The sequence below is a fragment of the Nylanderia fulva genome, unplaced genomic scaffold (genome assembly GCF_048542155.1).
Source record: "Nylanderia fulva isolate GAGA-0341 unplaced genomic scaffold, ASM4854215v1 Scaffold60, whole genome shotgun sequence".
Lineage (NCBI taxonomy): Eukaryota > Metazoa > Arthropoda > Insecta > Hymenoptera > Formicidae > Nylanderia > Nylanderia fulva.
This window is the reverse complement of record NW_028190699.1, coordinates 313,667-339,942: the sequence shown is the minus strand read 5'-3', so window position 1 is coordinate 339,942 and position 26,276 is coordinate 313,667. Positions and strand designations below refer to the sequence as shown.

The 26,276-nt window shown below is 29.6% G+C and overlaps 3 protein-coding genes across 8 annotated transcripts; 2 read left to right on the top strand and 1 right to left on the bottom strand.

The window, feature by feature from the left end:
- The first annotated feature begins 4,441 nt into the window (after positions 1-4,441).
- LOC114933261 (uncharacterized) lies at positions 4,442-9,215 on the top strand. Its single transcript, XM_029305751.2, has 4 exons — positions 4,442-4,581; positions 4,873-5,539; positions 5,729-5,859; positions 6,011-9,215. The coding sequence occupies exons 1-4, from the start codon at positions 4,547-4,549 to the stop codon at positions 6,477-6,479; spliced, it is 1,302 nt and encodes a 433-aa protein (XP_029161584.1). The 5' UTR covers positions 4,442-4,546; the 3' UTR covers positions 6,480-9,215.
- tho2 (THO complex subunit 2-like protein) lies at positions 7,174-23,145 on the bottom strand. Of its 5 annotated transcripts, none has more exons than XM_085487982.1 (28): positions 22,928-23,145; positions 22,740-22,783; positions 21,180-21,271; positions 20,952-21,065; positions 20,638-20,753; positions 20,417-20,547; positions 19,920-20,299; positions 19,169-19,347; positions 18,120-18,712; positions 17,278-17,512; positions 16,865-16,982; positions 16,184-16,346; positions 15,874-16,055; positions 14,931-15,215; positions 14,696-14,808; positions 14,223-14,418; positions 13,413-13,541; positions 13,140-13,268; positions 12,304-12,561; positions 11,651-11,799; positions 10,979-11,129; positions 10,573-10,678; positions 10,372-10,412; positions 10,169-10,282; positions 9,861-9,921; positions 9,697-9,758; positions 8,071-8,135; positions 7,174-7,420 (listed from the first exon to the last, which is right to left on the bottom strand). In XM_085487982.1, exons 1-28 carry the CDS (start codon positions 22,990-22,992, stop codon positions 7,396-7,398), a joined length of 4,296 nt encoding a protein of 1,431 aa, XP_085344108.1. In that variant the 5' UTR covers positions 22,993-23,145; the 3' UTR covers positions 7,174-7,395. The 5 variants fall into 5 exon arrangements, with proteins under 5 accessions (XP_085344108.1, XP_085344106.1, XP_085344107.1 ...); XM_085487980.1 differs by having other exon boundaries at positions 7,174-7,377; XM_085487981.1 differs by having other exon boundaries at positions 7,174-7,377; positions 10,169-10,279.
- Positions 23,146-24,485: 1,340 nt separating this feature from the next.
- Positions 24,486-25,773, top strand: RpL31 (ribosomal protein L31). Of its 2 annotated transcripts, none has more exons than XM_029305752.2 (3): positions 24,486-24,556; positions 25,060-25,287; positions 25,585-25,773. In XM_029305752.2, exons 2-3 carry the CDS (start codon positions 25,067-25,069, stop codon positions 25,733-25,735), a joined length of 372 nt encoding a protein of 123 aa, XP_029161585.1. In that variant the 5' UTR covers positions 24,486-24,556; positions 25,060-25,066; the 3' UTR covers positions 25,736-25,773. The 2 variants fall into 2 exon arrangements, with proteins under 2 accessions (XP_029161585.1, XP_085344115.1); XM_085487989.1 differs by lacking the exon at positions 24,486-24,556 and adding an exon at positions 24,560-24,603.
- The last annotated feature ends 503 nt before the right edge of the window (positions 25,774-26,276 follow it).

Here is a 26,276-nt window from a genome sequence, read left to right as displayed (position 1 = left end):
TCCAGAAAAGAAAAAAATAGGAAATAGCAATCAAAAGATCGCGATCGAACGTGGGTATGAAGATTTTAACCCTTTACGTTTAGCGGTGATGCACCATCATCCCCCTTTAGCATCCCTCTCTCTCTCTCTCTCTCTCTCTTCCAACTCTCCTCTCCGCGCTTCCGCGTCCTCTTTCCACCCAGCCACCCACCTCCCTCCCTACCCTCCTCTTTCTTCCCGCTACATCTCCTTCCGCGGCGTAATGAATCCAGTTTGTCGAACTCCACCGCCTTCTCTCTCTCTGACGCGGCGCGGCCGGGGCATTTCCCAACCATCCTAAACCATCCTAACCATCCGTCTGTCCATATATACATATCCCGACCATTCCACAGTCCACAGTCGGTATAACTGCGCCGAACACGTGAATCACTGTGCTTTTCGGTGCCACCCGCCCCGCGGCGGCGGCCAACCCGCGCAGTCATTTTGCATCTCTCCACTCCATCTCATCCCCCTGCTCTCACCTCCTTCCCCGCCACGCTACGCGGCGCGCGCTCTCGATGCCCGTAATTACATCGAGTTCCCTTGACGATGGCCTGGCAAGAGAGAAAGAGATGGAGCGCAGAGGTAGAGGGTTCTAATTAATCAGCTAGCCGCACCGCGCGCGAATCGTTCTCGGTATACGTTGCGGCACGCCTATAGGTTGACCGTCAACCAAAGCCCGACCGTAGGCACGAGGGGGTGAGGGAATGGTCTTCCGGATCTGCCCCTTTCGTCCCCGCCGCCTTGTCCAGCCGACGTTGTTAACCCTTAGTTGGTCGCGTAGCATAATTAGTCACGATACCAATTTATATATATATATGTATATGTTGAACGGGATTCCTCTCTCTTTAAACTCATCATTTCATTCTTTTATCATCAAACACTGGAAAAATTGTATATAGTTTCATTTTTACACGAATTTTTCTTCACTTGGAACTCTTTAGGAAACCCTCTGTTTTTAAATAGGCGCCAAAAGGATTCTTATCTTAAGAGGGGAATTCTCTGAAGATTTTTAACATCAGATATTTCTATAATTTATAAAAATGTAGACGAAGTGAGATTTATTTTTACATTTAACACAAAAAGGTACATTTATTTTAATTATTTTTTACAGCACGTAGACAAAGGAAAATATGAAGCATAAAATAAAGAAGATAAAGGAAACCAAGACAAGACCTCTGGATCCAGAATGATTAATCCTGAAAATTAGATTGTGTCACACTTATTATTTTTAGTCATAAACACTTCTTTTAAATTGCTCAAGTCTTCGTTCTTATAACTTTTATATATATTATCTTCATTCACGTTCTTCTAATAAACTTCTAATGACAAATATATACTGCACTATAAATTGATGTTCTGGAAACACTGAAGAACCTGTTTAAGAGAGTTTTTTATAATAATATCTTTTACTTTGAGAATATGCAATTTTTTTGATAGATTGTTACACACGTATTTATAAGAAAATGGCTGAATAAAAAAGAATTGTACGCAAGTACACAATTAGTATAATACAGTGAAAGACAAGAAGACACATGATAGAAAAACTGCACAAATAGCATAGCCCATACAGCACAGATTATTGCAATTGTATTGCAGCAACGTTGCAATGTTGCAAGTTGCAATGCAACATTATAAAGACATTGCAGAGATATAGGTGCACAAAATTCCAGCACACTTGTAGCAACATGACATTAATATTTCGGAAATATTGCATGTAATCCAAATTCTATAATTTATATATTGTAATACATATAAATTAACTACAACGTATTTTCATTAATGATTTATTTACATTTATATACCTGTATATGCAAAATTAGTTTATGGTTGCAATAACAATGCATTATTGCAAATTTATAACATTGCAATATTGTTGTAATATTTTGTTGCAATCTTCCAAAAAGCGGACATTTTAACATTGCTGCAAGTCAACAGCAATGATGTAGCAACATTTTGCAGTAAATTTGCAATATTGCAATATTGCGGTGAAAGATTGTTGTAATGTTTTTGCAATCTATCGGTGCTGTATGGGAGATGAGTAAAAGCTTCATAAAGAGCAGACCCATACAGCACCGATAGATTGCAAAAACATTACAACAATCTTTCACCGCAATATTGCAATATTGCAAATTCACTGCAAAATGTTGCTACATCATTGCTGTTGAACTGCAGCAATGTTAAAATGTCCGCTTTTTGGAAGATTGCAACAAAATATTACAACAATATTGCAATGTTATGAATTTGCAATAATGCATTGTTATTGCAACCGTAAACTAATGTTGCATATACAGGTATATAAATGTAAATAAATCATTAATGAAAATACGTTGTAATTAATTTATATATATTACAATATATAAATTATAGAATTTGGATTACATGCAATATTTCCGAAATATTAATGTCATGTTGCTACAAGTGTGCTGGAATTTTGTGCACCTATATCTCTGCAATGTCTTTATAATGTTGCATTGCAACTTGCAACATTGCAACGTTGCTGCAATATAATTGCAATAATCTGTGCTGTATGGGGAGTTGTATTCCCGAATAGGAAACTGACGTCATTAAACGTTAAAATGACGTCTAATGACGTCATTTTGACCGAATACAACTTTGCTCTTTCTGAAGCTTTATACTCTTCTGCTATTTATTGTGTAGTTTTTTGATTTAAAAAAAGTATTTTAAAACAACGTCATTTTGACGTTTAATGAGGCCATCAATTTGCTACTTTTGGAATATTTTAAAAGATTCTTTTTTTAAATTAAATGTCCTAAAATATTTTCACAACAAACGTAAATCATCTATATATGCATATATATCAATCCTTGTTATAATTTATCAGAAAAACGAAATATATTTGGCTAAGCAGACCGATATTTTTAATCAGTAATAAATATCTTCCGTAGAGAAAATTCCCGCGATTATACCTATATAAGCACCTATCATTGATATCAGAGGTCGGCCTGAAAATTTCGCAATGAACACGCAACGAAGGGTTAATCGGCTCATCGCTCTTCAGAAACGAAGAAAATCGACGTTCTTTTGTTGTCGTTTTATCCCTCCCTTTCTTCTTCCTCCCCCTACCCCTTTCAGCGGTGATTTATCTTCATCGCCCTTTCGGCGTGCAGGAAAGAGAAAGAGACAGGGAGAGATTTCGGGCGCAACACTGGTTTCTCGGGCAATAATTACTCGCCGGAAACCACGGAAGCCGAGAATATATATATATATATATATATGTGTGTGTGTGTGTGTGTGTGTGTGTAGAGCCCGGGGAGGTTTCGGCCTGGCCGCAGCTGCACTGATGTCGTGCTAATGAATCTATTTTACCCGTTCTCTATATCGGCCCCTTCACCCTCTCCCACCATCCTTTCCCTTCCCTTCTCATCTTCCTCTCTTCAGAGCTTCTCCATATTAAAAGACTTTTACATTTAATATTCATCAGCTGCTCGTCCACCTCCTCCCATACCGAAAACGCACAACCGCGAATATGTTAAATATAAATAATTTGATACATTCTCGGAACAATCAAATATTTTTTAATAAAATGTAATATTTTTGGAGTTTAATAATAATTCATCATCATTATATATTCTAAAAAAATTGCAATCACTGCATTAATTTTGATACTAAAAATTAAAATTTGCATTTTTTAATTTATATAATTTTTTAAAAGTAATTTTAATAAATTTCTAAAGTTTAAAAGACATTATATTAAATTTAATATTAATATTCATATATATAATTTTAAATTAGAAACAATAGAAAGATATTTTATATGTATATCTAACAATGTATTATGTTACGTCATTAAACAAAATTTTTTTAATTATTTAAATTTTCTTATTATTTTATTTCTAATTTTTTAAAATTATTAAATTTTTTTATTATTTTATTTTTAACTATTTATTATGTTTTATTGCTTTATTAAAAAAAATTTTTTTTATTATTATTTTTAAACTACAAAAATCTCATAAATCAATTAAAATTATTTTATTTAAAAAAAATAAAAAAAAATATATAAAAATAATTTTAGTTTGCATATATAGAGATAAATCGAGATGGATAAATATAATAATAATAGTGCTTATTTTTGTTGCAGTATAACGCGTGATAGACAAATAATTATAAAAATTATTTATTAATTTAATTTTTAATTTTCAATATTTAATTTTAAATTTTATTTTTGAACTGAAAAGTTAGAATTTAATCTTTATTTAAATTAAATTTCCAATTTTATAACATAAATACACATATTTCATTATTTTGATTTTTTTATCACCATGTATTATAACGACTTTTTTATATAAGAAATTTGAAAAATCACATATATTTGATTAAATATATAAAAAATTATTTTTACCAACGATCGATAAAGTTGATCGCAAAAATAGTCGATAAAGTAACTATCATATTTATCGACTGAAAATGGCGGGTACTATATTAAATAATTTTGAGCGCCTTATGCGTGTTTACGCTCGTTTGATCACCCACAACTATCAATCAATCGTATTTTTTTTTAATCGACATGGATGGTGATTATTACTTCACTGTGTATACATGGTAAATATACATGTAAACTGTGTGTACAAATAATATATTATATTTAATTTTGGGATAAAAAAACATCAGAAAAATTTATGTCGAGGTTATTTATTATATATTTTTGCAATTTTTCTCGAAACGATTTTTACGTTCAACGCCAATAAAAGTCAATTAAATTATCTGTAACGTATTACATAATTTGTAATAATAATTTATAAATCTATTAATAATATATATATATAACTCTTGTGATATATAAACAATTCTATATACTTTATTTGTCATCTGTCTATTTTACTTTCTTTCCAGGTTTGAAAAATGTGGAATTATATCCAACATCAGAACACACCTCCGTCAGAACTTGGTGAATGCTCTGAAGCACAAGGATTTAACGCTGTGTAAGAGTAGAGAGGCAAGATCAGCAAAGCAGTATGTTTACGACATGTTGATAGCCGAATATCTGTTCAGCCACAATTATTCTTTCACTCTGTCGATATTTGCCAGCGAGGTACCACTTTTGGTGAACTTTTGCAACAGCGTACCGCAACAGCGCACCTCTAATGACAATGATGGAGGTGGTTGTGGCAATAAGTTGCAGAGTGATTACATAGTACATACTCTGGAAACATTAGGGATTGATCCCAGCAAGCCAGAAGGCCAGTACATTATATCAAATTATATGAATACCGAAGCACCACTATTGCTGTCCATTCTGAGCTCCATAGCTTCACTGCTCACGGTCAACACTCAGTCTTCAAGCAAAAGTTCCTTGTGCGACAAGAAAACACAAGCTAATTTACCTTTGGAAGCAAGTTTTTCAGAGGCAACAAAAATGCGTGCAGCGAGGAAGAAGCTTATGCAACAGAAACAACAGTACGATGATGAATTGAGGATAAAAGAAGGCAAATTGAAGCAGCAAGCCTCCATTATAAAACATCAGCTTGGTTTGTTAAATGCAAAAATGGTAGAAGCTCAGGTAAAATATCTCTTTTCAGTGACATATGTATTTAATACAAAATATCCTACATTCATCGTTATTTTATGATAGAATTTCATTCTATTATTAAAATATTTTATTAATGTAAAAGGTTATTTCCTATCATATTTCAATTATATTATATGAATTATGAACGTGTAACTACTTTTTTTCTGTTTATGTACTTAGAATTTAATGCAGTCTTTAATGCTGAAAGAGAAGCAACTGAACGAAAAGAAAGACAGCAATGCACAATGCATCTTGCAGAAGGAGATGGAGCTCTCTATGAAGCAGAATTTCTTAACACAAGAAGCCAACAGGTACTCGTTGTCAGCTTAATTTACTTCCATATAATCTTACAATTACAATTTCTAATATTCTTCATTTAATTTTGCTCTCCTAATCTTCCTTCTTTTATTTCAGCCGAATTAGTCATTCATTGAGAAATATAACAAATAATTATTTTTACAGATTGCAGAGAGAGCGGGATAGTTATAAAAAATTCGAGGGCGGTTTGAAGAAGCTGCAGCGGGAACTCGTCAAGATGCAGAAGGAGATGCCGCAGCAAGGCACATCGAGTCAGAACAACGTCAGGGATATTCACGTACAAACCGATCTGGAGAGCCACACGATAATGGACGAATGCAGAATTCTGCAGCGGGAGAACCTGGAATTGACGAGCCTCGTGCAGGAGCAACGATCGAGGATCGAGGAGATCACGCTGCGCAGCCTCCAGCTGGCTCGCCAGCTGGAGGCGGCGCGTTCGATCGGCGTTGAGAGACCGGCCAAAACCGCCCACGCCGACGAGGCGATCGTCAGCGAATGCAGTTCCGCGGAGAATCTTCTGCAGGACGCGAAGATGCGGCTGAAACGCTTGGAAGAGGAGACAGCGAAAGTAGACAAATATTTTTGCAGCTTCATCGACATCTCCTCTTCGTAGCCGGAATAGAATATTCTAAAATAGTTATGTAAAATTAATCTATTTATTTATTTCATTAATATTATGTGCATGTATAATTATTTATTTATCGTTATATATACACAGACTGTCATTTTAATCGATCACTTCCATAAACGTTTTTAAATGGAACCACTAAATTCTTTCAAAATAAACATTCCTTGTAATTTTCAGGATAAAAAGTTATAAGGGTAAGATGGTAAAAAAATGAATAACTTAAAAGATATTTTATACTTTAAGTTTTAATATATAATTTTACATAAAACTATGAAATATATATATATATATATATTCCATAAAATATTCATTTTTTATCGATCTTACCTTAAAAATCGATTTTTATAAAAAAATATGGTGGTTCCATTTAAAAAAACAAATGACCTTGAAAAACGCCTTTTAGAAAAAGTCAGTTGCATTTTCTGTCCTCTTTCTTCAAATCAAACTTTTTGTTTGAAACATTTTGTCGGACACTCAAAAATGAAAGTTTTTGGAGATAATCGATTTGTATATAACGATAAATAAATAATTATACATATAAAATAATATATATACGCGCACAATCGACGTTGCAAATGCATTTTGCAATTATATGTCGCATATGCACTCGTGTGATCTCTCTTCTATTCTTGAAAGAAGAGAGAGAAAACGAATTAAAAAAACAAGTATACACAAAAAGTATCGGACATTTAAGATAATTTATTTTCTATAAAACTGGATGTTTTTTAAAACATTAATATACAAATTATCCACTATCTTTTTTTTGCTTTATTTCGAATTCTACGTTCATTACATGCAACATCAAACATAGCATAAAAAATGTTAAGTCGAGCTCCCTTCGATTGTTGTACATCATCTTCGCTTTGGGTCTGAACTTCTTCTGGTGCACTTGAATTAAGGATTATACCGAGCATTTGTGCTTTCTCGTGCACAAGATAAATCATACAGTTATTGAGCAGTTAAGGACTTTTTCTTCCACAAAAGAAGATAATAAAAATTATCGCAAAAAAAAGATAAAAATATATATATATATATAGAAAGTTCAAAAGAAATAAATTGCAAATCTCATTATGTATATACAAAAAAAAATTCAAACATTTATATAAGTTAATTAAGTGCTAAATTATTGTCAAATGTTATAACCCATCTACAACCAACAAAAAAGTGCAATTATGAGAAACAACTTATATACTATATATTTATTGGTAAATCGTGTTAATAGCACGTTGAATTATTTATTAATATAAAAGTAACATATATATGTATGTTATGTGTGTGTGTGTGTGTGTAGAAATAAAGGAAATGATCTCCAACTCAATAATTGTACGATTCAGTCTATGTACATGAAACGTGAATTATTTTAACACTTAATTAGTTGCAACGTTTAATATATCAAATTGCAAATATTATGGTGCAAAATAATCTTTGTTGTAAAAAAAATAATATTTGTAACACTGCTACGAACATTTAAGGCTCTCGGATCCGCGGATATGTTAGATTGTGACGTCAGAGGCGAGAGTTTAGCGAGGAGCCAGGAGCCTTAAATGTAGAAAATATTTAATATAGAAAAGGATATTGTTTGTCACGGCTTTCGCGTCCTTCGCGTTCGTGAGGACGATCCTTTGCATATGGGGATTTCTCCTGAAAATATATTCTTGAATGAGTCTCCCGAATTCCAATGATTTCTTGCGACATTGAGAATACTTGACACCTATGTTTTTTTCTTGTTTTTTTTTTTTGCTATAGCCGTCCATTTCGTCCTTTTAAAGTACTTGTAGTAGACATCTTTATCAACTATGAGAAGTCAAGTAATAGAAAATTATTAAGAAATTACTTAGTTTTTCTTTTTCTTTTTGTGAAATAAACGAATTAGTGATAAAGTTCTACAGAAAAAAATGTGTACACTTTATATGAAGAATTGCACGACATACATGTAATAGTTTTTATAAATATATTAAAGTGTGCATATAAAGTTAAAAATATGCATATTTCACGAAACATGGAGAAAGAGAAAGAGATAGAATTGCAAGAACATTTTTGTATATACAGAGTGTCCCATTTTAATGTTCCACCCCAAATAAGTTTTTTATTTTTGATTGTAGAAAAAATGTTTCAGACAAAAATTGTATGGTTTCGTCACGTAAAGGTCACCTTGAGGTGAGGAGATCTTGTCTTATAACTCAAAAAGTACTTGAGATAAAAATGTTTCATTATAGTGTTTTGGAAAGTTCTCGATGTCAACTACAAGAATATGTAATAAAAAGTAGGTGGTTCCATTTAAGAAATTAAAGACCTTCACATGACCCTCAAGCAACTATTCAAGGTCAAACTAATGGCACCACCTTATGTCCTTCTCGAAACCATACAACTTTTGTCTGAAAAATTTTTTTCTACAATCAAAAATAAAAAAACTTATTTGAGGTGGGACATTAAAATGGGACACCCTGTATATTTGAAACATAATCTTCGCAAATGCATTAGTATTTTTTAACATATTTTCATTTAGTGTTAACCATCTAATTGTACCACATATTTCTTCTTCAAGTATTTTCTTTATATATTCTTTAAAAAAAACAAAAAAAAGGGGTATTGAAATTAAATCTCAAATATGAGATTATTTCATATTTAAAATCTTGGCCGTGTCCAAGTAAAATTTGGTGCCTTGTGCACCGGTATTTAATTCTAACGAAAAAAATTATTTAGTTTCGTTAGGATAACGCATTGTCATCCGCGATTTGGCTCTTGTTGCCCGTCTTATACGTTAAAAAAAAGAGTATTCTCTTATAAACTTAAAATAATATTGTACATCTATAGAAATATACCTTGAGAAATCTGAAAAAAAATTATGATTTCTTGAAACTAGCATTTATTGTAAAGAATGATTTAAAAATAAAAAAATATAATTTAATTTTATAATAATAATTAATACTTTGACTTTTTAATAATAATTAATAATTATTCATATAATTTATAATAAAAACGTTAAAAATATAAACGTAAATTATAAAAATATTTTAATTATATAATTGTAATTTAATAATTGTATAATTAATGTAATGTAGCAAAAATAACTGTTTATAGAAAATATAAAAGAATCAACCGAAAAAAGATCAAATATTTGCTATAAAACGGAAAATGAATGATTGATTATTAACCGTTGCTGTAATATTATTTTTAAAAAATACTGATTAATAATACTGACCTTACTGTAATGATGCTTCTCTCTATGTTCGGGAATGTCACCGTTCTGATGCGTACCTTTGGCTGGAAAAGACAAAAAAAAAAAAGTATACCCATATTTTAATATATTTATTCCAATTTGTTTACATTTATTCTTTTTATATAACAAGAATTAAAAATAGTTACCTCTTTCATCATCTTTTCTTCGCTTTTGTTCGGTGATTACCATAGATTCTTCCGTTCGATCCTGCATTATTATAACAATTTATTTAACAATAATAAATATATTATATAATAGTTAAATAGTAGATGATTGTACAAATTAATAATAAAATTAATTATACATTATATATTATAAATAATTATATAATTAATAAATAATTAATTTTTTTAAATTATATATAATTAATAAATAATTAAATTAAATTTATTTTTATTATTATATTATATTAAATTTTTTATATCATATAAATAATTAATAATAAAATAATTACCCTTTTTCGTCCCTGTTTCTTTTCTCTACGCTGCTCCTTCTGTTCATCACGCGTTTTTCCTTTGCTGGAACGTTCTTTTTTATCGAGGACAGCCTCTGCACGCCTCCCTTCCTGCTAGATACAAAATATTAAATTTATGCGTCTTAGGAAAGACGAAAAAAAGAGATTATAATATAGATATATAATATAGATTCTATAATCACCTTCGGGGTACTCTCTATTTTTCTTCTCTTTGTATCTGAAACTAGTATCAATTTATATTAGAATATGCAAAAGAAATGAAAAATATATTTTAAAGAATATATCAAAGAAATCAATAAAATAAAAATATATATAATTATTGGAACAATTTAAAAATAGAAATATTCAACGTGTTCGATTGCTATATTAATTATAATACAAACCTCTCTCAGGACCTTCTTGCGTAGGTCCCGAACTAGCGCTACTATTTGACACACTGGAAAGATCTCGATCTAAATTATCTATACCACTGCTATAATAATGCTCCTCCTAAAAATGTAAAATTTTATATTAAAATTGTACATCATAAATTAAATTGTGAAAAAGGCTTGAAAAATATAATAATAAATATATATAAAAATATAATAAGTATATATATATATATAAAATATATAATATAAATAATATAAAATTTTGAGTAAATCTAATGAGTATTGAACAACATGTTAAAGTTACAGTAAAATTTAATGTTCAATTATTTTTAGTTTAAAAATATTTTTCATGCAATTTCTTTAGTGGCTTATTTTATGAAAAATTTAATATAGTGCTTTGTATTAACATATCACTTACCTTATAATATTTGCGATCTTTTTTGTCTAATCCTTCCTCATCTTTTACTTCTTCTTTTTTAATATATTTCTCTTTTACTTCCGAGACGTCTTTATTATCTTCCTTCTTCCTGAATTTTTCAGAGTTTTCACTATTCAAAGAATTGATATTGCTGTACAGTGAATGATTAAATTTTAGAAAATATTCAGTTTGAAATATACTCGTACGATATTTGTAAGATATTTGTATGCATAGCTATTTTTTAATAATTATACATATCTCCTAAGACTGAGATAAATAAAGTTACTGAAGACAAAACGTATGCACAAATGTTGAAGTTCAAGAAAAAACATATTTAAAATATTCAAACAATCATAAAATATATAAATATAAATATTCGTATAAATAATTAAATATTCATAAATATTATAAACACTTATAAAATAAATTCTGACTTCTTGAAGTCCAAGAAAAAACATATTTTAAATATTTATAAAATATTATATATAAATATATAAATATTCGTATAAATAATTAATATACTTAAATATTCACATAAATATTATAAACGTTCATAAACTAAACTTCCATGTATTGTTATAAAACTTATAATAAATTACGATAGGTGCTTATTAAACTCTCCAGTGTAATGCGATAGATGTATGCATCTTATTTAAGTTATATTGCACTTACTGATGCGTCTGATTAGACGAACTTCGTTTTTCTCGTTGCTCCTTGTTTTCTTTTTCCGGCCGAGTGTCTCCGTTATTTTCTTTCGTCGCTACTCCATTGCTAACTTTTTCGTTTGTATCATTATTCGTAGCATCTGACGTCTTTCCAGTCTGCACATGAATATGATCAATAGTTCTCTCAAACACTTTTACAATTTACATATAATTTTTATATACGCAATATAATTTCTTAGATTCTTTTAAAATATATACATATTTCTTAGATTGTTTATATATAATTATTTATATAATTATTTATATATAAAAAATAATTATTTATATATTTATATTTATATATAATTTCTTAGAAAATAATTTAATCCCCATTAAAGATTAAAAAGGAAGATACACATCTTTCAACATATTTTTTTTCACAAGAGTTTAAAATATAAATTACAGAAATATTGAAAGATATTTTTATACGCAGTTTTTAAAATTTAAAAATAATTTAAAATATAATTTTTATAAATTTTTCGAAAGATGTTTCTTTTATACATAGTATATAAATTTCTGTATGTACACAGCTATTTTATATTTAAAGTATAAAACACAAACAAAAAATTAACTGATGTAGCCTTAATATTCCACCGTAAATAAATGATGTATCAAGACTACCTTGTCGCCAACATGATGGAAGTCGGATTCGCGTATCATGTTGGGAGTTTTAGCCTTCAACTGTCCACTGTATGATGTAGCTAAAACATGCAAATCCTGACGCTGCCCACGCTCTTCCTCTCTTACCTTCTCTACCTTCCGCTCCAAGATCTGAGAGAGTTTCGCCAGGACAGGAAAATGCGGCAATATTTTGATCAATATTATCAGAGAATTTCTTATTTGAACATAATCCTTAGAATCTAGACATACTACAATAGCCTATAACAAAAAAGAATAATTAAATTATTGTCAGCATTGAAATAAGATACTTTATTAAATATTATAATAATTTAAATATAAGATACTTTACTGTATCAAAGATACATACATGATACAATACATTATATAGGGTGCCCCATTTATCAATTTCAATCAATCATCCCCAGAATTTTCTTTATTTTAACTGTTTAACTGTTTATTCTACCAATTGATTCCTTACATTATTTTATGCATAAAAATATTCAGGTAAGATTGTCGAAAAATAAATATTTTACGAGATGTTTTAAAATTATGTATATAATTTAAGTAAATTTAAATAAAATATTTTATCACTCTTATAACTTTTTATGCCGAAAGTTGCAAAGAATTAATTTACATTAAAAAATATAGTAGTTCCATAAAAAAAGACCTTCAAATGACCTTGAAAAGCACGCTTTACAAAAAAAAAATCTGTAGAACACCATCTGTTCCCCAAATAAATTCAACTTTTGATTGAAACATTTTGTTGTACAATAAAAAATGAAAAACTTATTGAAGATGATCAATAAAAAAAATATTCATTATTACGTTCCTAATACCTTTGTAATTTTGTAATGCCACTTGTGACACACGTGTCTGTAATTTTCAAATCCGACCATATCGTTTGCTTCGGAAAATTGATTGCTCACACGAAACTTGGTTACAAACCCGGGATAATTGCTGCATTCCTATGACAAAAAAAAACATCAAATTAATATAGACGATAAATCTTAGAATTCAAAATTATATCTAAAAAAACGTATAATTATTTCTTTTAAACCATTTATTTTTTAAGTCTTAACAAACAGAATAATTTGTTAATTAATTATTACCTTATCAAATATGGCTTTCTCAGAATGCCATCTCATCACAGTTTCCAGCATGGCGCACAAAAATCTACCATACCGATTAGCTTCATTCTCTGTGCACGAAGTGACTGAATACGTAATATCACAGAAGAGCTGGAAAGATCAAATAATTTATATAATTAAATCTAACAAACTACAAATTTGTATAGTATATTCCAAGGTTGGGTAATAACTAGTTAATTAGTTGAAAATTAATTTTTAACTTAGCTTAATTAATTTAAAATGTATTAATTTTTAACTTTAACTAATTATTTTTGATCTTAAATTTATTAACTTTTTTCCTAAGTTAAATTTTTTTATCTCTGAATACTATAATTGTTTTTTTATAAACGTATTATTTTTAAATTAAAGTATTATTAATTTTTATGTCCATTTGTCATCAATTGTAATTACTAAAAAATATATTTCTATATAAAAATTAAAATGTCTTTGTTATTTGTTATTATAAATTTTAAAAGAATTAACAAACAAAATTCTAATTTAATAGAAATAATGTTTTGAAAAATAAACTTTTGATTTAACTTCAGTTAATTTAATCTTAACTTAACTGAGTTAATTTTTTACTCACATGCAACTTTTAACTTAACTAAATTAATTTTTCAAACAACTAGCTTTAACTTAACTTAATTCAAAAAAAAAAAAAAAAAAGAAAAACATTAATTTACCCAACCCAATATAATATTCTTGAAAAAAATTTTGAGACATAATTTTTTTCAAAATAATTTATATTTTGTTAAGATCGTAAATCATTGCTACCAGAAGGAAATGACTTACGCGATCATAGCAAAGCAGGGTCGAAAAGTTTGCAGTCTTCAGGGAATGGATGGTATGTACAAATTTCGCACAATACATGGCGTCCACAGTTGTGAATGTACATCGCGGAAACAGGCACAACTGCAGAAATTGCGTAATCGTTTCGTTCTTCGCAGACTTGGCGCTTCGTGACAAGAACCATGTATCCTTCTCTTGTCTACAGAACAATAAAATGTATCAGCTTAGTTTTCAAAAATTTCAGATGGCCTGAAACTTTTGAAACACCCCCCCCCTGTATAGATATATAATAAGACATTATGTATATTATTATATATCTCATATATAAAAATATTTTTGAAAAAGGTAGTTACATTTTTTACAATATATATTTTTTAATATAAAAAATGTGACTACCTTTTTCAAAAATATTTTTTAAAGTCTAAAGAAAGAATAATGTAAAGAAACAATGAAAATGATGTGCATCAGTGTTTTACCTCAGGTACGCAAAGACTTTTTCGACGTGTTCCTCTTGCTTTTTCTTTTCGTCTTGCAGCTTCTCAATAAGAGTAGTGTACTTTTCCTGTTCCTTCTTTCCTTTACTTACATTCTAAAAATCACAAGATGCCAGTGTCAAATTCCCAGTTAAATTAGAGAAGATAAGAAAAATATTATTCTCTTAAGAGGATTAATGTAATAACGTTAAATTTTTGCAATAATTTTTGCGTTTACCATATCTTTGGAATCAGCCGTCTGCGCTGCAAGTTGCTTCAATTTGCTGATTTCCCTCTGATAGCTTTCCACTGGTACATATAAATCGTACATCGAGAGGGACCAGAATGTGACTAAGAATTGCGGTGATATGTCCTCCCATACTTTTGGCGGATGCAATGGCCTGACTGACTGGGCCACCGGTGCCATAACAGCTTGAGCTGCTTCTGCATATTTCAGTTGCTTCATAGCAGTGGACATCTTCTTGTAATTCGGATCGGCTTTACGAAGAGCGTCATATTTTATCTTCAAAGACAGAAAAAATTGATTATAGATGCGTTAAATTGATAAATACAATTATAAGCAATATTTATAATAAATATTATGTAGTAAATATTTTTGGGACAAAATTTGGAAGTGATTTAATAATCAGCTGTGATTCTCTAATGTACAGGGTGTCTAATTTTAATCGACTACCTCCAAAAACCTTTTTATTTTCAATTGTACATGTTTCAAACAAAAGTTCTTTGATTTGAAAGAAGATTAAAGATGGCACTACTGACTTTTTTCTGAAGAATACATTTCAAGATCATTTATGTTCTTTTAAATAGAACTGCTATAATTTTTTATATAAATCCTCGTAATTTTTGCATAAAAAGGTATATATTAATATTCTAAATAATCAAATAATCGATTTATATAAAAAAATATAGTAGTATAGTTCTATTTTAAAAAAACATAATGACCTTCAAATGAAAAGCGTCCTACAGAAAAAGTCAGTAGCGTCACATCTTCTGTCTCCCTTTTAAATCAAACAACATTTTGTTTGAATATTTTGTTGCATAATCAAAAGTTTTTGGGGAGTGATTAAAATTGGACACCTAATATATATTTAAAATTGTTAGGTCAAGGAAATATTGCAGAAAAATTTAAACATATAAGTATATATGAATGACTCGCTCACATTTATGGCATGTGCGAACATCGGCCTCGCCAGAAAAAATGCAACATCGGCATGTATGTGATTATCTTGGAGCATAGAATGGATCGAAGGTAGTCGCTCCACGTATTCGTCTACTGTCATGGTCGATCCTAAGAACGTTCCGAATTGCACCAGCGTATCTTGACACTGATCGTACAACTTGCCTGTTAAAGATACGAAAAACAAAATTAATACAATTAATAAAATTAATAAAATAAAATAAAAATTAATAAAGTAAAATAAGAAGAAAAAAAGAGATAGCAATAAGGATTTTATTTTTATTTCTACTTGCCAACAAGTTTCAGGTGAGATTTATCTGTTTCTCTATAAACGACGCAGTGCTTCTGCTGTGCCATTAATAAGCATAAGGCGACAGCGAGATCGTGCTCGGCGAGAGCTTCCTTCAAACGCTGCGAGGATTTCTTCGTGTTACGGACTTGACTGAAGTAACCGGCCTTGAAGGAAATTATTTTCACACATTATTATTGATCTATGTACTGTCAAATTTTGAGACACCCTGTATATTTTTCCAAATAGCAAGCGTACGTTATTCTCATGTCAAATAATGTCATTAGACGTCAAAGTGACGTCATTTGACATCTAATGTCAATTTACAATTTACAACTTAGGATACGCCAAATTTTGCATATAATATATAATAAGATGTCCTAAAAGTCCTGCAACAGTCAAATATCTTGAAAACAAACCAAAAATAAATGTTTCAAATAAAATTAAAGTAATATTAGTGTGACTATAAATAGCATATAAAAACGTCTATTTTTTATTATATATTCATGTAGCGTTTATTTTATTAATATTATTACTTCATACTAATATTATTATTTAAAAAGCTCTACAAACTTCTTTTTGAAATATTTTTCTCAAAAAGCCTCTTTGTTTTCGAGATATTTAACTGTTGCAGAACACCCTATTTGGGACACCCTATATATTCAGAAAATGCCAGGACTTATACCTCATTTTTTAACAAATCTCCACCCGCCATTGCATCTAATTGATCAGATGTCATTTCTTCGGCTGCTTCGATACCAGCCATCTTTTGTACTATTTCCTTTAATATCAGTAAATCTAGGCTGCAAACAGATTGTAGAATGTTATTATTATAGCAATAAATTAATTTAGTAATTTATTTTGTATTTAATAGCGATGGGATTAAATAGATACACATTTATTTGCATGTTTCGAATTCTCTATTACTTAAAAAAAAAAAAAAAAAAATCAAGTAGATTCAAACCTGAACGACACAGATTCGAAACTCTCTGTAAGTACCTCAAAAAATAAATATATATAATAATTGTTCTAGATGTCCTTTTTAAGTATTAAAATTTGATCCCATCCCTAATGTTTAATCAAATACAGGAAACATACCTCTTTTGAGCTTTAAGTTGATTTGCTACATACTGCAACAATCCTGTTAATTCAATGTTATATTTTTTGAATATCGCTCCGCAAAACGAAGCCAGAGACTGCAACCATAAGGATATACTGGTACCATCGTGCTTGAATCTGTCTCTGTCAGCACCAGCCAGCGCCTCCACAAGACAGTATCCCAACACGTCATACGAAATATTTGTCAAGTATTTTAAAGAGTCTACCACAGGTCCTGAAATATATAAAATATGTTATAATCATGTTTTTCTTCAATTAAGTTTGAACGTAACACTGTCAAATTTTAATATTGAATTTTAAATGCATACTTAGTCATTTAAAAAATCCTTTTTAAATAAATGTATATATACTTAATATAATTCACACAAACAAAATTATTATATTTTATTAAAATAAAAAAATTATATTTTAAAAGTTATTATATTTTATTTAAATTTAAAAGTTTTTGCAGGTGGTTAAGATAGGAGTTTAAAATTCTATATTGAAATTGCAAAATTAAAAATGACGAAAATAATATGGATATTAAAATTTAAAAATATTTAAATTTTTTTATAAAAATGGAAACAAATTATATATACATATATACATTTTTGCAAAGAAAATTAAATATTTTTAAATTTTAATTTTGTCATTTAAAAAATTTTTAATTTTAATATCGAATTTTAAACCCCTATTTCAGCAACTTCCAAAAACTTTAAAATTTAAATCAATGTAATTGTTTAAAATATCAATAAAAATGTATACATTTAAGATAAATATAATAACACTCTATCAAGATACGCAACATTTTATCAAGGTACTCCACATCCTCCTCTACGTACCTATGAGATTATCGTACAACTGGATCTGAATTAGAACATAATCAAAGAGCACACCCGGCGAGGAGTGGGTGAGCTTGCCTATGGATCGGCCGACCGGCTTGATGGTCTCCTTGCTGACCCGCTTCATGATCGACTTGATCTTCTTCTGGGCGTCCGCCCGTTTCCGCAGCAACGCCGCGTGCTGCAACGGGGTGTCGTTCTTCCAGCGCGCGTACAGGCAGTAACGATTTTGATAGGGATAGTACTTGAGGATGTTCCAGAGCTCCTCGGCGACGCAGCAGTTGCAGTCCATGAAGGAGAGCGAGGGCAGCAACGCGACGTCGAGGATCGTCAGCACGTCATAATACAAGCTACAGTTCTTGTTCAACGGCTGCTTGCTCGCGTCCAGGGGACAGTGCTTCATCACGGTGTGGCACAGCCTCATCACTTTGTACATCAGAATGGGATCGTGATGCAGATTCGGCCCGAGAACGATCAACATCGGTAGCAGGTGCTCGTGAATATCCTCCAGGTTGTGTATCAACGGCGGCGCCAGGGCGCTCTTCAAGGGCGGCACCTTACGACCCGGCAACTTCGGGGAAACGATGCAATGTCTGCAAAAATTGCGAAAACTCGTCACTTGGAACAAATTAAAACACCTATTGTATTTTGAATATGAATTACTTATATTAATATATTTTTAATTATTTTATTATTAATATATTTATATTAATAATATTTATATATTAATATTATATATATATATTTTTTAATTTTATATAATATAATAATTATATATACAACATATTATATTATAGATGCTAATAATATATACTATATTTTTTATATACTATAATATACTATATTTTAATATATTTATATGTATATATATTAAATAAATATATTAATTAAATAAAAATTAATTAATATTATACACTAAATAAATATATATATTTTTGTGGCATAATGTGCAGTTTTTCTGCTTAACTGTATGCGTGTGATTCTTTCTACAAGTTGCCTTCTCTTGAAATAAGCGATAAATGTGAAAAAGAAAATCATTAATGACTTACTTTCTGTACACGGGTTCGATAAGGGTCTGAATCATTTTGCACAAGGCTAAAGCTATGGGTCGTTGATCCGTAAAACAACAGTCTGGTAAACGATTGAATAAATTTTGTGCCACTTCCCAAGCTCCGATTTCCAGAAGAGCCTCGCATAATACAAATTTTTGATTGTTCGAATATTTGTCCTTTAAATTGAAAGAGAAATTATGCAATAAATAAAATTATTTATTCAACAAATAATTAATAAACAAATATTATAGTTAATAATTAATCATCAGTCAACAAATTCAGTTTAACAAATTTAATTTTTAAAAAATTGAAAATCTCGAATTTGTAGAAAGATTGTTCCAGCAAAACTAAATCTTTATCAAATTTGATAATAGAATCATATATATTTAATTCGCATTTAAAATAAAATTCCGACATCAAATCATGTTTTCATGGATTTGCAATTTTGAAAGCTTAATTATAGAGAAACCAGTGCACAAAATAATTAATACATTATTTATATATATATGAAATATATATATAATTATATATTTATATTTATATAATATTATATAAATATTACATATTTATATAATATTTATATAATATTATATATTTGTATAATATATATTTATATATATAATATATATATTTATAATAAATTAATTTTGAGCAGAGATTCATTCCTGGATACATTAAATAACAATTGAGTAAACTCAAATTTGTGACGCAATGAGTAATTAAATAAAAATGTCTTTTTTCTCGCTACTTGTGCAATCTCCTTCTCTTCCACAACATCCTCTTTATCCTTCGTCGAGATGACGCTCAATTTTCGCACATATTCCTTGGCCTGTTTCATGCCCTGTTCGTGATCCGATATGATAGTCTTATCATCCGGCACCAGCCAGGGCAATATGTCATCCAGTTTAATCACATTGTGCTGCAGCATAAGTGCAGTGACCTTCTGCAGGGAGAATGGGGTAACGTTGACGGTGGAGCAATACTTGAATCCCAGCACCTCGCAGAGTACCTGTTGATCACTCATGTACGAGCGTATTAAGGGAATAAATAGAGCATCATCTTGCGGTCGGTTTTCAAAAGTTTCCAGCAAGATGTCGAGCACTCTGTTAGGATCGAGATTAAAATAACCTGCAAGGACAATAGCTTATATTCTTATTGCTCCTCCTTCCAATTTTTGCATAACACATCAATTCCTTGAGACATTTGATGCGTAACCAGCAGAAAGAATTAAGATGTAATTTGTACCGATAAGGGATTTCACGATTTCCAGGCTCGAGGCTACCTCGTTGTCCGGGCGATCTTGATTTAATTCTACAATAAGCTTGGAATAACCTTCGCTCTCTTCACGAAATAAATTAAACTTCCTCTGCTTATAACTGCAAGATGGGGTGGGATGTTTCTTTAAAAGTCGTTTGTTGCCTAATAAATTTTCTAATTTTTGTATACATTAGTGTGAAAATACTCACTATAATTTTGTCTTCACTTTTATAAACTTGGTTTGAAAATTTTTGTTTTTCAAGGTTCCTACATCTTGCAAAGTTTCAATTTCTAAACGTTCTTTCAATATTCTGTCGGTCAAAAACTATGAGAAACATAAGAAGGAAATATAAGAAGTTGAAGTGACGTATCAAGAGTCTTGCTTTAATTAAAATAATAAATCTATTTTAAAAACTGTAATATATATCTTTTCTAATGTATCTCTTTCGCTAATTTTATAGTATTTTTAAAGTAAGAGTATATGTTTAAAAATAAAAAAAAAAAAAAAAAGATATGTACGCACCTTTTCAGACTCTTTCACAATATAATAAAAGTTGTTCCTTTCTTCATTATACGCTTCTGCATCAATTAAAGTAAATATATCTACTATTGCAGATGGTATTGCACCATCAAAATTCTACAAAAAAAATTTGTATACATTAATACATATTATTTCATTTTTTTAACAGATTGTAACTTTAATCATTTTTTTTACAAAACTTAAAATAGTAAAAAGAAAACTTTATCATACCATAAGTTCACCTAATGTCTGAACCACACTGTCCTTTTTTATATTTCCATGGGTTCCATTTGATATTAATTCGTACAATCCGCGCTTCCATTCTATAAAAAAAAAAGTAAAATTTTTTTATTACATAGAACATTAAAAATGCACAATTATATATATATATTATATATGTATGAAATCAGTACAATAAAATCTGAATATAGAACATGTGTGAAAAAGTAGCAATGTATGAGGAACGAATGGAAAAAATTATAGTAAAAATTTAAAATAATTATAGTATACTATATATATTTTATTCTTTAATCTCTCTTTGCAATAATAGTCTCTCTTATGTATAAAAAAAATTTTTTATTATCATAATATTTATCACTGTAATATTTTAAATTCTACAAAATTTGTATTGTATAATATTATTACAAATTATTTTACATTTTATATTATATAAAACATGTATTTACATATAATATACAGGATGTCCGGTAACTAACGGACCAATGATTAAGGGCGGATTCTCTGGCCAATATATATATATATATATATACATAATATAGAAAAAAAATACAAAGAAAATAATACTTTAAACTTAAAAAAAACAAATTTCATAAAAATTGCAGTTGTTTTCAAAGAATTTTTCTCTTGCAAATTCAAAATATATATATACATATATATAGAATACTACATATTTTATAAATTTATATAACAAAAATATAAAGATACAATATAGAAAAGAAATTAAAAGTACTTAGAAAATAATAAAAACTTCAAGCTTAAAGAAAAAGAAACACAGATTGCTTCGAGATTGCAGATATTTTCAAAGAAATATTGTCTTGTTCCAATTCAAAATATATAAAATACTACACATTTTATGTATTTATATATATAATTACATAAATAAACGTAAAGGAAATTAAAGATACAAAGAAAATAATAAAAGAACTTTTACAAAGAAAACAATAAAAAACTTAAAAAAGAGAGACCTATCCATCCTCGCTCTAGCCCAAAGTGTATAAAATATTCATAAACAGTGGAATAAGTGGAAAAAAGATATTACTAGAAAACTTCGAGAATAAAATATATAAAAATTTCAAAACAATATACATGTTTCGGGCCAGTTTAGGAATAGATACAGATATTTTCAAAGAACTATCCTCTCGTTCCAATTCAAAAAATATAAAATACTATATATTTTATGTATTTAAATATATTTTATATATATATATATATATATAAGGGGAATTACATATATATAAATATAAAAAGAATTAAAGGCACAAAGAAAGTAATAAGAAACTTGAAAAGAGAGACCTATCCTTCCTCGCTCCAGTCCAAAGTGTATAAAATATAAACATAAATAGAAAATAAACAGAATAAATAGAAAAGGTATTACTAGAAAATTTCAAGAATAAAATATATAAAAATTTCAAAACAGTATTAATGTTTAGGGATAGCTAGGTAAAAACAATAATGGTGAAGGGAAGAACGGCATGTTTAGACGCTTTTACAACGGACACACATATATATATATGTATATACATATATATGTATAAATGTGTGTATATTTACCTGATGCGTGGCCTTCCTTAAATTTGTGCTTGATTAGCTTGAGGCTGCAAACATGCGTGAATTGACAAGATTAAGTCTTCAAGTAGTGAGCGAGTTAACAGGAGTGAGATAAGTGTTTTCGCGAACCAGCAAAAGGCACCCTGTCGATCGCGTCGACCAGGTGACGCGCCAAACAACACCACACTTACAAATCGTTTCTTCCGTGTTTATCCCACGACTTCCACAATTCTGTATGCCATACTTTGCTGGCCATATTTTATTCTCTTTTTTTCTTTTCCTAATCCGGGCTTCCAAGCGACTTTCAATCGAAAACTTCTCAATGGGAATTAAACTCATCAGCTCGGCATCGCAGGTGCAGGTTAACGTGTGCGACGAGAACGTATGTATCTCTCTCTCTCTCTCTTTCTTCCTCTCTTCGATTCGCCAATCGCGTTCTCGAACTAAGCTTCTCGAGAACTCTCGATGATGAGTTCGAAAAATCACTCGTTCGAGCGATCGCGCTCGATCGACCAATCGGGATGATAGGAACTAGATTCTCCATGTTCGCAACAGCCAATCAGGTTTGGTTGCAAGAGTCGTTAAGAGTGTTTATTTTGTTTTGTATGTTATTATATTATTTTATTATATTTATTTTTGATTTTATTCTGCAAGCTTTTCACAGCAAGAAACACTCCAAGTAGCAAACTGACGTAATTAGCCGGGTCTACAATAAATGTAGTAAGCTTTAAGCCTTAAGAAATTGATCAATCACAGTCAATTGTTCTCCTCATTCTTGACTATGAATGATGAATTTCTTAAAGCTTAGAGCTTACACCTGTTGTAGATCTGGCCTAAACGTCAAATGACATCATTAAACGTCATTTTGAGTACGTTTAAAGGGCCTTCTACAATGGAGTGTCGTAGGCTGTAGTCGTAAGAAATTGACAAACCACAGTCGATTATTTCAAAAATAATCAATTGTGATGGATCAATTTTTTACGACTACCACCTACGATACTCCAGGTTTGTTCGCGTCGCATTGCTCCAACATGCTCCTTCTTACTCCAATACGCTCGAATTGGTGCGCTCCTCGAATTGGACCAATACGAGCGCATTGAAGTAAAAAGGAGCAAGTTGGGGCATGCGACGCGAACAAACCTTTCATTGTAGAAGACCCTTTAAGGCCGTTCTACAATGAAGTATCGTAGGTGGTAGTCGACCTAAAAATTGACCTATCACAACCGATTATTTTTGAAATAATCAAATGTGGTTTGTCAATTTCTTACGACTACAGCCTACAACACTCCATTGTAGAAGGCCCTTTACACGGCATCCTTAATCAGGTTTAATAACATCCGTAGTTGTAAGACTGGCCAATCACAGCCGTTCCATTCTTCAGGGGAATGGCTGTGATTGACCAGTTTTACAACTATGGATGTTATTAAACCCGATTAAGGGTGCTGTGTAAACGTACTCTTGACATCTATTGACGTCATCGACATTAAATTAAATTAATTATTAAATTATTAAATTAAATTAAGAATTAAATTATTAATTTACATTATTAATTAAATTATTAAATTAAATTATTAATTAAATTATTAATTAAATTATTAATTAAATTATTAAATTAAATTATTAAATTAAATTATTCATTAAATTATTCAATTAAATTATTTATTAAATTATTCGATTAAATTAATGTAAAATGAAGTTAGTAGTTCTTTGTAATTCTCAGAGCTGCCGCGCTGTGTCGCCACATTCTCTTTTCCCAGGAGATTTTCCCCTAAAATTTCCCTCCTCCTCCTGTTCTTTCTCGTCTCGGTGTTTGTAAAGAGGTAACCGCGATTGTGTTGTCAGATTTATAATCTATTAACATCTTATGGTATATTCTTCATAAATACTTAAATTCTACAAAATATTATTCCGTAAATCTTTCTCTCGCCAATTAATATCGTAGTAATTGTCATATCTACTTCTTTTCATCGTTATTTGACGTTTGACACGTGATGGATGCGTTTGTTGTTGAACGTTAGATTTTATTTCTTGCTATTAATTAGGATTTAATAAATTTATTGTGTCGCACGAAATAGTTATTATATTTTATTTTCTTTTATTTTTTAAGAATTACTTTTTTTCAAAATATTGCTTAGATATTTATATCTGATTAACCTATTATATATCTCTCATTTATGCAATTTATAATTTTACAATATTTTGTTTCGTTAAGGATTAAATTTTCTTTTTTTTTTTTTTTTTTTAATGATTCGTTGTTTAAATATTTATATTTGATTAACCTATTACATACATTTTTCTCATTTATTTATAATTTTACAACTAGATAAAAAATGGCAAAGTCTTCTGAGAAGAAAGGAAAGAGTGCCATCAATGAGGTGGTGACTCGTGAATACACAGTGAATCTTCACAAGCGTCTTCATGGTGTTGGATTCAAGAAACGTGCTCCACGAGCTATCAAGGAGATCAGGAAGTTTGCGGAGAAGCAAATGGGAACGCCTGATGTCAGAATAGACACACGTCTCAACAAGCAGTTGTGGTCCAAGGGCATAAGGTGAGCTTGCGATAGAATTCAAATTTAATAATTTCACATTTACGTGCTTAAGTTATAGTAAATCGATATCCATTGAAAAGAAGTCTCATAAGATTGTAATTTCTCACTTTAATTAGCAGATATCAATAATTACTTGATGTATGAAATAAATTGTTGAATTTTTTAATGTAATTTTTTATACATAAACAATTTAGTTATTATAAAATTAATACTTTGTTGTTAGACAAAGATAAAGCAATAAATACGCAAAGTAATTTGCAATTCTTTTTTTATTTGATTTTTTTTTATATCTTTCAGAAATGTTCCCTTCAGAGTTCGCGTGAGATTAAGCAGGAGGAGAAATGATGATGAGGATTCTGCAAATAAGCTCTACACTCTCGTCACATATATACCTGTTGCGACGTTTAAGGGTCTTCAAACTGAAAATGTGGATGCTAGCCAAGATTAATGTACTTCTGTATAATAAATGATGACAAATTATTAATACGTGAGGTTTTATCTTAACTTTAATTTATACTATTTTTTTTCCATGATATTTGCATTATGTATCTTTTAGATTATTTAAAGGACAGTCTTTTATAATATTCTATTTTTAATTCTTCCAGAACTTTCTAGAAAATTAATATTGCAACTAGTATTTGTCTTTTTCTACACATTTATATCTAAAAATTTGAAAACTTTCCAGTAATTTTGATTAATAATGGAGATTTGTAGTTTTTTTTTATTATTATTCGTTTCTTTTGAGAGATAGTTACATATTTCTTACATTCTTTTTTTTTAACTATATTTTATTTCACTTCATGCAAACTTAAGAATTGTACAGTTTAACAAAAGTATTTTGAAAAATTTCCAGTTGCAAGAAAGCTATTTTAAAATATTTTATCCTATCGTAGTTACAATTTATGATATATTAGAGAAATTTTATTCCAATTGCACACAAAATTAAATTAATTTATTGTAATTGCATACAAAGTATTACAAAGACATAA

Coding starts and splice junctions, on each gene's coding strand:
- tho2 (XM_085487980.1), bottom strand. CDS start 22,992: ATGGCCAGCAAAGTATGGCATACAGAATTGTGGAAGTCGTGGGATAAA. Junction 16,347..16,864: donor GAGATTTGTTAAAAAATGAG/GTATAAGTCCTG, acceptor ATTTCCTTCAAG/GCCGGTTACTTCAGTCAAGT. Junction 9,759..9,860: donor AAGAAAAGATGATGAAAGAG/GTAACTATTTTT, acceptor TGTCTTTTCCAG/CCAAAGGTACGCATCAGAAC.
- RpL31 (XM_029305752.2), top strand. CDS start 25,067: ATGGCAAAGTCTTCTGAGAAGAAAGGAAAGAGTGCCATCAATGAGGTG. Junction 25,288..25,584: donor TTGTGGTCCAAGGGCATAAG/GTGAGCTTGCGA, acceptor TATATCTTTCAG/AAATGTTCCCTTCAGAGTTC.
- LOC114933261 (XM_029305751.2), top strand. CDS start 4,547: ATGGATGGTGATTATTACTTCACTGTGTATACATG. Junction 5,540..5,728: donor CAAAAATGGTAGAAGCTCAG/GTAAAATATCTC, acceptor TTATGTACTTAG/AATTTAATGCAGTCTTTAAT. Junction 5,860..6,010: donor TTAACACAAGAAGCCAACAG/GTACTCGTTGTC, acceptor TTATTTTTACAG/ATTGCAGAGAGAGCGGGATA.